Here is an 11,932-nt window from a genome sequence, read left to right on the forward strand (position 1 = left end):
CACTGCGTAATATCATTGTGCCTCCTGCAGCCATGTTACGGCAGCAAAGTCCTTGAGTATTACGCCAGAAGAGTCAAGTTTTAAATTGGAAAAATATAAAAACTCTTTTTTGAGTGTGATGCTAATGGTCTAATCAGATTCAATGGATTATGCTAAGCTATGCTAAAAGTGGTACCGCCAGATCCGCTGAATGGATTCCAAAACAGTAAAAATCAAATGTTTAACTCTAGGGGAGCTGGAAAATGAGCATATTTTCAAAAAAAGTGGAGTGTCCCTTTAAAAGGAGAAACAACCTTAAATGCATGCAAATAAATATAACATCCCCTTCAAAACTCATTAAACAACATAGGACCCTAAATTGTTTTGTTTTGTTGCTTTATGATTGCATGCAAACAAACTGCAGAAAAATATAAACAGAAATGCCACCTTCCCCTCATGGAAACACACAGTGCACCAGAAGGGCACTTTCAGTTTATTGTTTGAATGTTGCCTATGACTCATACATTGCTGATCTTTTAATAGCTGATGAGGGTGCATACAACCTTTATTGGCTTTAACACTAGAGACAGCATTAGGTGGGGGTGTTCAGTGGTTCCTCAGAGACGTGCTTGTGTGCCCTGGAGCCGACTGCAATACTCTTTTATTGAAATGCTACCTTCATTGACAAAGCAGGCAAATTCATTTTGCTAAAAGTTTTAAAAATTAAAAAGTACTTCATAATAGGAACAAACCAGTTAGCGTTATGGCTGTGTTCGGAAACCAAATCATGATCTAACAGAGCCCCGGGATAGAAACTCAATTAGACCAAGTCTAATAGAAAAGTATTTAAGAAGTCTGACTTAAATTACAGCAAAATGGAGCAAATTGGAACGTTATCTGCTCCTTAATAGAGAATAAAAGTTACACACAATTCCTGACTATTATGACCACACACAATAATAGCAAATTTAACCATTTGCGCTTGTATACAAAATCAATGCAAAGATGTGAATTTACGGCAAGCGATGCGAATGACGCGAATTGGGTGCTGCGATTGCCTCGAAAACACACTATTTACCTCAAACGCATCTAAAAATATAGTGAAAAATTAGACACTGTTAGAAATCTAGGAACGTGTTGCTAATGTTTGGTGTGTACGCAGCATTACACAAACCACATTGCTATCAAAACAGGATAGACTTTGCTCTCATTTCACACATTTTTGGGGTGCAACAAATGTTTGCCTCTTGACCTCATGCTTTACCTATACACAAACCTGGCATAGCCTACATTTTTCTTGTTTTGCTAAATGTTCCAAAAGAAATACGGCAATTGAACTCCCAGATCTACTATATTCTACCCAGAAAGTGAAAACCAAGTACTTCTAATGAACAGGTTTGGTTATTTCAGTTCAATTCATTACTAACAGGCCCATAAAATAAGGCTTACGGCCTTGCAATGTCCTTAGACAAACATTTTCATCAGAATTTGGTGTACACATTCTCTGTTCTGCCACAACAATGCCCTGTGTGCACAAGGTGAGGTCCATAAAGAAATGATTTATGCTGGATATGGTGTGAAAAAAACATAACTGCACAAACCTGAAAGCCACTGGGCACCTAAAGAAAAAAACTAAGCATAGACTGCAAGCCAGATTTCATCACTTAACAACAGTGTGTGACCTTATATGTGTGAATGGAAAGAAAGCATTGCAGCATCTGAAAGCAGCAAAATAGGATGAACTTAGTATTTATGCTAACGGTTAAATGTTCAACAAGCTGAGAGAACCATAGGAATAATAAATACCAAGCTATAAGGCATCTGTTTACCTTATACTGATCAATTATTTATGCATGATTCAGTAAATGCACATAGAAAAATAGGTTTTCAAAGTAAGTGATGTTCCTGTAGCTTAAATGGTAAAGCATTGCGTTAGCAGTGCAAAGATTGTGGGTTTGATTCCCAGCAAACACATATTACTCTTAAAGGAAAACACCACCGTTTTTTTATATTTTACTATGTTCTTACCTCAACTTAGACAAATTAATACATCCCTATCTTTTTTCAATGCATGCACTTTTAATCTTTGTTCAGCACCGTGAATGTGTTAGCATTTACCCTAGCCCCATTCATTCCTATGGCTCCAAACAGGGATGAATTTAGAAGCCACTTAACACTTCCATGTTTTCCCTATTTAAAGACTGTTATATGAGTAGTTACACGAGTAAGTATGGTGGCACAAAATAAAACTTTGTTTGGAGCCATAGGAATGAATGAGGCTTGGCTAAATGCAGTTTTGGGTGTGTCCTTTTAATACCAAATGAGATCTCTGCACTAAATGGCAGTGTCGTGATTGGATAGTGCAGATTAAGGGGTGGTATTATCCCCTTCTGACATCACAGGGGAGCCAATTTCAATGACCTATTTTTTCACGTTTCTTTTTCACATTTTCTAGGTTGATTGAAGCACTGGGCACCCAATTATATGGAACAGGGAAAAAGTCAGATTTTCATGATATGTCCCCTTTAAATGATAAATGAAAGTTGCTGTATGGTTGTTGTTTTTTCTGACATTTTTAAATGCTTTCACCAACATGTTTGCTGCTTTTGGTTGTCTTTTACTCCCCACTGGTTCCTGTTAAGGCCGGGGTATACCTTTTTTCCGCGTCTGCGCAGCTTTTCGAGTATACTCCCCGTGGCTACACGCGGATGGCCGCGTTCGACACTATACGCAATACAAATTATTTCTTATTCAAATTATTAGTCCAACAGGCTGTCCGCGCAGCACTGATTTGGCGACATTTACAGTACATTAAAACATTAGGATAGGTGAAGAAAAGTAACTGATCCACCATTGCAAACACAGTTTAGAACAAACAACAAGACAACAAAGAACAGGAATCAAACAAACATGCTCCAGAGCTTTCTGTTCTTGGAAGAAGTAAAAGTTAAAGAAGAAAAACGATAGTGTGTGTGCAAATTCTGTCAATTTCCTTTGTATAATTGTTTATGGTGGAGTGCCCAGTCTAAATATTTTCACGCGCATGCGCTGTTGTACGCGGACTGTCCGCGCGGTCTCAAATTTTGGGCTGCACGCGGACGGTCCGCGGGGCCGGCCGCGGACCCTCTTGATGACGAAAATGACGTCATGCGGACGGCGCGCATACGCGGATGTCCCTAGTATACTTTCGGCTTTATTCGGTAACATTTATTCTGCTTTTTCACTTGTTTTTTGCTATTTTCAACCAATTAATTTGAGTTACCAAAAATTTGGTGCATCCCTACTTTTAACATCTAAAGAACCTTTCTATCCCACAAAAGGTTCTTTGAGGTGAAAAAAAGGTTCTTCGATTAAAAAAAACATTATGAAGGAAATGCTTCTCTAAAGAACCAAAAAGGTTCTTCTATGAGTGTTTTCACATACAGTATGTTGGTGCGCATCGTGGTGCGGCCTCGGAGCGCACCAAAATACATTATGTTATTTTTCAGTTAGTGCGGTCCATGTTCACATATATATTTTTTTACTGTACTCGAAATCCCGCAACGTACACCATGTGACAACGGTCAGCGCTGTCATTGGTCTCTGACAGCTCTTACCATCTCATGACCACCCCACGTTTCTACGAAAACCAGCCTGACAGAGAGAGCGCAGCTATCAAGATGTGGAGATGAACGATGCACGTCTTTGCGAAGTTTCTTTGCTTTAACGCGAAATTGCGTAGCTGTTCTATTAAAGCCTTTCTCACGGAGCCGTTTGCTAAAAAGCCCGTAATGTCACTATTTGTGTGTGGAGGACAGCTATGCATTTATAAAATCATCAGCTCAAACGTAAAAGAGACAGCGAATCTCTGCAACGGATCAGGATTAGCTTGTTTGTTGTTAACCCAAAATATAACACCCGGCTCACGTCACGACGGAAACCCAGTGGCTCAAACATGTGGAGAACTTCCTGTATTTGGTTCACCCCGAGGTCCAGCAGTGTTCACACCACAGGTGGGTCGCCCCAGAGTTCGGCGACAGCCGCTCCGAGACCACCTGTTTAGAGCAGTCTCGGAGCGGCCATTTAATGCGCACCCGAGTGCGGCTGTTGTGTTCACACTGACCCAAACAAACCGTACTCGGAGCGACACGTCATTTGGGCCGACCTAAACAGTGTATATGTGAAAGCACCCTATGTCATCGCTGTCAAGAACCTTTTAAGCAACTTTATTTTTACGAGTGTTTGTAGTGATAAAATGTTATTCAGATTATTAAAGGGCAAAAGAATTGTTTCTTTAGAGAACCTTTTACTAAATGATTCTTTGAGGAACCAAAAAAGTTTCTCCTATGGCATCACTGTGAAGAACCTTTTAAGCACCTTTATTTTTTAAATACCCTACTGATAAAATGTTTAGCTGAAATGCACTCTAAGTCGCTTTGGATAAATGCATCTACCAAATGCATACAGTATATGAAAAAAATATGTATGTGTAATAAAGATTAATTAGATTAATTCATTATAAATCCATTTGAGATAAATGCATTTGGCGCAGAAATAACTGCAATGTACACTGATGTATTTTTTGTTTGCTCAGTTTAATTCTTTACATCCATTTCCTCTGCCTTCACAAATCTTCCCAGTGTGATTTACTGTATGATTTATTTCTACCCTCTGAGATAGAAATCAATCACTTGAGAAGACACATGAGAAAATAGTCTTGACGTTTGCTTCCATATATATCATTTATTCCGAACAGTGTTGACGTGAGCTAACTAGCAATAGTTTCAGAGATGTGAGTTGTGAGAGTGGTGTGCAAACTGTTGCTGTGATTGGAATTTCATACAGAGACAGACAGCATCTCTGTGATAATCTCATGATTTAATGTGTCCGGCTCTGTAATCTCCCATCTGAAGAGGAAATCTAGTCACAGATATATACAGGAAGCAACCGTGAGTAGCCTAGTAATAAGGACAGGGTAATTCAGAAGAGTACTTTCGTCTTATTTTCTGTCATTTTTTTTGTTTAAAGCTATTATTCCTCCGTATCTGAAATAATCTTACAGACGAGGTCAGATGTGGTCCAACCGTAGCCTCATTTGGAACTATACTCTTATTCTGGCGTAATAATCAAGAACTTTGCTGCTGTAACATGGCTGCAGCAGGCGCAATGATATTACGCAGCGCCTGAAAATAGTCCTTTGTTATTAAAAGTAATCAAGGGGATTATTTTGGGCAGTGCGTAATATCACTACGCCTGCTGCAGTCATGTTACAGCAGCAAAGTCCTTGATTATTACGCCTGTTTGAGAGTATAGTTCGTATCCATATCGGCTTAGATAATCTTAACTTTTAATTTTCCGTCGGTCTTAGTACATGATGTAAGAAGAGTAAAGTTTTAAATAGGAAAAAATCGAAACTCTTTGGTTATTTTTGAGCGCGATGCTAATGGTCTAATCAGATTCAATGAATTGTGCTAAGCTATGCTAAAAGTGGTAGCATCAGCTGAATGGATTTCAAAACTGTACAAATCAAATGTTTAACTCTAGGGGAGCTGGAAAATGACCATATTTTCAAAAAAAGTGGAGTGTCCTTTAAGGTACAGTAATGTACCCAAAAGCCACCACTGCGACAAAAAAAGGTACAGTTTTAAACCTTTTTTTAGTCAGTATATAAATCAACTTGCCTTGTCTCGAATCTGCAGTTTATTTATAGCAGCTTTTGGTGGATAAGGCACGTCCCCTATACTTTTAGAAAAATGTGATTCTTTCCCCTACATTAATTTTTTGACCCAGCACCAAAATTTCCACCATTGTTCTCTGGTTTGTTAGATTTGAGTGAACTAAATTCAACCAATCGCAAGTGATTGCTATACAGTAAGGTGAATTATCTCTTGTGGGTGTCTGATATGAGCATTAAATCTGGTGTTGCTCTTGGATTTATTGTTGGCTCGTTTTCTATTCTTCTTTGCTGTTTTGAAGGGTTGGGGATCTGTTAAATGCACCCCAAAAAAATAGCAGAGGACAATCACAAGAACAACGCATGCAAATTTGTTTGGCCTTTGAGGGTCACATCACCTGACAGATATGCCCCTTTTTATGCATTTGGCAGGCATTTTACTCAAAACAACAAGCTAACAATGCATTTAAGGTATATAGCATATATTTTATATAGCATGTGAGAATCAAACCTATGGCCTTTTATGCCGCTTATGCAATACTCTACAGGTTGAGCTACAGGAGCGCTGAAGACCCGTTTTAGTTGTTGTCATTCACAATGAGTCACCTCACACATACCTATAAAGTGAGCGAACACCCTCTGCCTGTCAAGTTTCCAATAATATCTCCCTTTCCAGAGATCCGAGGGTTCCCTGCTGCTTTAGGCTCATCATCACTTATTATCACTTCTCTCAATAGAAATGGTTGCTATGGAAGCAAGTGGCTCGGAGCACGTATGAATATTAGGGAAAGATATTCCTGTAGCAGACATTGTCATATAAGAATGAATACATAGTGAGACTCCTGCTGCTAGAACTCATACTGTATAAAAATGAAAAGTTTTGTATCAGAAGTGTTGGATAAAACTTTGGACGTTTGGTCCTTGGATCTTAAAAACATAATTTCTTCTTAAAACCAAACTAAAGATTTTTTTCCTGTGTTCTTGAACGTTTGCCTAAAATCACTTGATAGATTCAGCGACCTCCAAACAGCAAAAGTCTTACATTTAAAAAGCTTTAGAGGAATGCAAAACAAACCCAAGGACTCGTGGGAGTGCGTATCTGATTGTGACAAATTACCACAGTGACCTCTAGTGTTGTGTTTCAAAGTTTCATTGTTTGGAACAAAGTCATAACCATTGCTATCTCTAAAAAAAAACTAATTCTCTCTCTTTGATTCACAGAATCTTTGATCCGTCAAAGAGGAAACGGAGATTTGACATTCCATTTTCTCCAGCGAGAAATCCAGTATCTGCGCACAATACAGCACGGATTCGCATCAAGCCATGCTGTTTTTATGGATCAGCTGACACAGATGAGGAAACCCATGTCTGTAAGGTTGGGAAGTCGCTGCAGTCCAGCCTCAACCTCATTTGTAAGGATAAACCTCACTCATATCAAATTACAGAGACACTGTTGAACCAACAACAGTGCTGAATGAGCCATGTGAAAGTCTAAATGTGGTACAGAATAGTCGCCGGACTCTCTGGAGCTTGATGTTTTCAGATGCAAATGGATTAGTCCACTGCCGAAAGGATCACCAGCGCTGATGAACGACCATGAAATAACCTTTTAGATACATTTTATATGACTTCATTTTTATTTTGGTAGACACAGCACCATGGTATTACCAGCCCCTGACAAGCGGCATGTGTGCCTAACCACCATTGTAATAATGACCAGCATGGCCTTCATGGACGCATACCTTGTGGAGCAGAACCAAGGTCCACGCAAAATCGGTGTTTGTATTATCGTCCTGGTTGGAGATATTTGTTTTCTCATAGTCCTCCGTTACGTGGCGGTGTGGGTGGGCGCGGAGGTAAGGACTGCGAAGCGTGGCTACGCCATGATCCTCTGGTTCCTCTACATCTTTGTTCTGGAGATCAAGCTCTACTTTGTATTCCAAAATTACAAGGCTGACCGCAAAAGTCTAGAGACCGTAGCTCGGAAAGCATTGACTTTGTTGCTGTCGGTTTGCGTACCGGGGCTATACCTTGTTCTCGTTGCACTCGACAGCATGGAGTACGTGAGAACCTTCCGGAAAAAAGAGGACATGCGCGGTCGACTCTTCTGGGTGGCGCTTGACCTCCTGGATGTGCTCGATATCCAGGCCAACCTTTGGGAGCCACAGCGGACAGGTCTGCCCATCTGGGCCGAAGGTTTGATGTTCTTCTACTGTTACATCCTGTTGCTCATTCTCCCGTGCGTTTCTTTGAGCGAGATCAGCGTGCAGGGTGAGCATGTGTCACCTCAGAAGATGATGCTCTATCCTATACTCAGTTTGGTGACCATCAACATCGTCACCATCCTCATCCGAGGCGTTAACATGGTGTTGTTCCAGGACAGCCGCGTATCGACCATCTTCATCGGCAAGAACGTCGTCGCCATCGCAACCAAGGCTTGCACCTTCTTAGAGTACCGGCGACAAGTTAAAGAGTTTCCTCCGCAAGATCCCGCAGCCATTGCCATGGAGATACAGCAGAACTCTGTGTCGCACAATCAAACTCTGCCGAATGCCACCACCACCCTTCCTGAAGAACCCTCACCGGCACGTGAGGTCATTGACACGTGACCAGGGCCCAGGAGAAACAATGCTTCATTTTAAAACACAAGGGACAAAAAACAGAACTTGTGGTTCCTTTACTACACAGCAATGCTAAGAGTTCAGTTTTTAAAGTCATGCTGCTCTTAACCAAGTGTTCAAAGGCAATTATGTCGCAGATGCACAAATGGCAGCACACCAGAGTTCTGTTATCATAATTTTAACTGGATTTTATAAATTCGAGCAGCTGTTAAATTATGTTCCTTATAAAGATGTTTTTTTTTGTAACATTTGTATGATATAAAGGTGGCTCACCTTCATGATGACCAGGAAAATGCAGAGTCTGTGCCTGCAGGACTCCCCAAACAGAATCAAACCTTATAAAAATTCAACACTTCACCCACTGATTTGATTATGCAACCAATAAAAGTGCAGCAGACATCTTTTTGGCAGAATTCTGAAAATCTGTCAATCACAGCCTGCAGCCAGGTTTAAATTCATGAAGTGAATTTAAAATAACATTTCTATGACAATTATGAAGCTGAAAAGTAATGATTCGATCATGTTTTAATGAAAAACACAGAACTCTTAGGATTCTCTTCCTGGGGAACTAGTTTAGTTCAATGAAAATTGCAGTCTTTGAGGTTTATGGTCATGTGTGTGTGTGTGTGCGCGCGCGTGTGTGAAGAGAAAATAATTTAAAAAAGAAAGTTTTAAATTCAATGACCATTAAAGATTTTAGATTTCACTGACAGCTAATACATTAAATAATATACACAGTCCAGTTTTTAATAATTGTATTATTATTATTATTATTATTTCCCTTTAGCTGTGACATTTTAAATGTTGCCAAAATGTAATAAAACCTGCATAATCTTAAAACTGTGGTGTGCTTGTCTTTGACAGCCTAATTATGTGTTTTGAGGTGAAGTGTGTAATTTTGCCACTGCTGTTTAATGTCACCAAACAAAATTGCAAAAATATATTTTTTTTAAAACTCATCTTTCAGTGGGTGTGTTCGAGATCCCCCGGCGCTGCGCAGACCGATCGGCGAGGTTTGCCGCTTGCAGTCGAGGGAGGAACTGAAGACGGAGCCGTCAAGCCGGACACCTGGGGCACGTTCAATCTCACACCGGTGCACAACGATTTGCTACGGTTTCCGGGTTGAACGACATGTTTCCTGGAAACGGTGTGCAACGGAATGCAACAGGTTTTAGAAGCGTTTTCTCTTGTTTGGTGGGTGTGTCAGAAATGTCGGCCCAATCAGCGGCAAGATGTATAAAACCACGCGGTAGTAAAGAGACAGCTCGCTCAATGGGTTCAAGTTGGAATGTTGACTTTTATTCTGGACGGCAAGGTCAGTGACTGTAACATCGAGAGTATTTTACAGTATTAAAAACACATTTATATCGATTTCATCAGGCTTCAGAAACATTTAAAAAAGAACACAAAGAATTGCCTCTCTACCGTAGTTGCAACTCTTGCGTCATCACAACAGGGTGTTCAATGCATCACAGTTTCAGTTTAATAAACGTTGTGCAACGTTTTGTCGGGGCTGAACGCAGCCCAGCTGCTTGCCGTAGTGACGTGTGCGCCGTGTTTCCTTGTTATAATCGCGAATGAAGTGAATTAGATGCTGAATTTGATAAAAACAAACCTTTTAATAAAAAGTTGCCACCAGAAACATTTTATATAGTATATTTTAATTGCTGCTTATACTGTATACCCGAAAATAACGGGAAACAAGCCTATATTATTAAAATACCAATAGAGTTTGTTATTTTCATTTTTATTTTATTACACGACACAATATAACATATTTATACCTAATAACGTGTTTTCCCTGTTTTAAAACATGAATTTATAATGTTTATTAGTGGAACTAAAGGTTGGATTAAACTTGAGACGCACGTGATCGTTGTCATCAGTGAGGCGACCAATCACGTAAAGCTGTCTCGTCATCACAACTCCGTGCAGCCGCTCTGGAGAAGCTGCACCGGCTGAGCTAGCCGGCTACTCTCGAAACGCTCTCGCGGTTCTTAAAAACCATATGACACAGTCACGTGTCTGCAGCGCCAGCTGAAGTCGGACAAGATTACTAACCGGAATGCACTGCTTCAAGTCAGTCACCGATCGGTCTGCGCAGCGTCGCATGAAGTCGAACACACCTACAGTCTCACCTAGTGATGGGAGAAACAAAGCTTTTCGAAGCTTCGAATCAATTGAACCAATTGCTTCGAAAATTGATTCAGTTTTTCGAAGCAGTTCGAAACAGCACACACGCTGGCGACCCCTGCTGGTCAAAATAGTGTAAAGCAGATATGGCCAAACATTTTAGACTTTTTTTTTTACAAAAAATAGCAATATTTTTATTAAAATATGTTTAAAAAATATTTAACTTAATTAAGACATAGTTAAAAGTGTATTATGTGTTTTTTGTTTTATTTAGGGCAAATTTTGTAATTAAATCTGTCTATAAACAATAAATAGACAAAATGGCAGTGTAATTAGTCAGAAGGATAAATGTTTTATGAACTTTTATAATAAAACTGACCCGAGTTCACCGAAATATATTAGACACTGGTCATGTGATCAACTCCCCCTAGTGGTGAATTGTCGGATTTTCGAAACGTTTCGAAACAGTTATGACGTAATGAAGCCTCGTTTGCTAAAATCACGTGACTTGGGCCAGTTTGAAACACGCTCCGAACCACTGATTCGAAACAAAAGATTCGTATGTTTCGAAGCCTCATGAAGCAGTGCTTCGAAAACGACCATCACTAGTCTCACCCAAACTCATTAATTGGATTGGCCCTCAGTGTTTAGCAATGCTGACATCGTGGGCGGGCACGATCGTCAAATTTCTGGGGCAAAACATGTGTTTTAACCTGCTTGATACTTTAACTTATTCCCCGCCAGCATTTTTAATGAATTTCACAAAAGTTTAATGCCTCCCAGAAAATTCTCCTCTTTAAATGTATAAACATACAATATATTAAATGAAAAAACAAACCATCTGCTTTCCAAAAAAAAAAACCTTTCATCCTACCTTCATCAGTTCTCTTATTTTCACCTCTCAAATATGGGTTTCTTCAAAAACACCAAATTTTGAGCAAAAAGCTGAGATAATCACGTTTTTGTAAAGGACTTTTGATACGGATCATGTGCAGAGCGATACTCAAAACTTAGACGGACATACAGCTGTTTGCTCTAGGGCGATACTTCCGTGTTTTATAAGTTGCGGAAGTGCGCCACCTGGTGGATAATAGCGGTTTTGTGTATTGACGAAATAACTAGTCAGTGGTGGGGAAAGAGTTAAAATGCGTGTCATGCAATATCCACTTTTGCCGCATGGTTGTAGTATTTTTTACTAAATACTACAATAAATACGTGAAGAAGAACCACCGGAAGCGTTTGATATTTTGAGCTTTCAGACCTGAGGTGTTTTTAATTTACAGCAACTGTTTGAAAATGTGTGTCACTTTCATTCGGTCGGTGTGCTTCCACTAGATTCGGGGGACAACTGAAAGGTAGGGTTGACAAATATATCTTTTATCTTGGTACTGATGAAATTTCATCGTAACCTATGGAGGAGAAGGTATTTAAATGAATCGCGGAAATTTGGTAGTCACGTTTGTGGTGGTAGATTAGCGAACTTCCTGTCAGAACATTAGAACTGCAGGTATAAAAACCATGGGTCTGAGTCTGAATATGACAAACT

The 11,932-nt window shown here is 39.8% G+C and overlaps 1 protein-coding gene across 2 annotated transcripts in view; it reads left to right on the forward strand.

The window, feature by feature from the left end:
* Positions 1–9,028, forward strand: part of tmem121aa (transmembrane protein 121Aa) — a 40,306-nt gene extending 31,278 nt beyond the window's left edge. For both annotated transcript variants that reach the window (XM_065288440.2, XM_065288439.2), the window contains one exon: positions 6,854–9,028. In XM_065288440.2, the coding sequence (XP_065144512.1) occupies positions 7,291–8,241 (951 nt within the window). In that variant the 5' untranslated portion in view covers positions 6,854–7,290 and the 3' untranslated portion in view covers positions 8,242–9,028. The remainder of the gene's footprint in view (positions 1–6,853) is intronic.
* The last annotated feature ends 2,904 nt before the right edge of the window (positions 9,029–11,932 follow it).

Source organism: Paramisgurnus dabryanus, chromosome 17 (genome assembly GCF_030506205.2).
Source record: "Paramisgurnus dabryanus chromosome 17, PD_genome_1.1, whole genome shotgun sequence".
Classification (NCBI taxonomy): Eukaryota; Metazoa; Chordata; class Actinopteri; order Cypriniformes; family Cobitidae; genus Paramisgurnus; species Paramisgurnus dabryanus.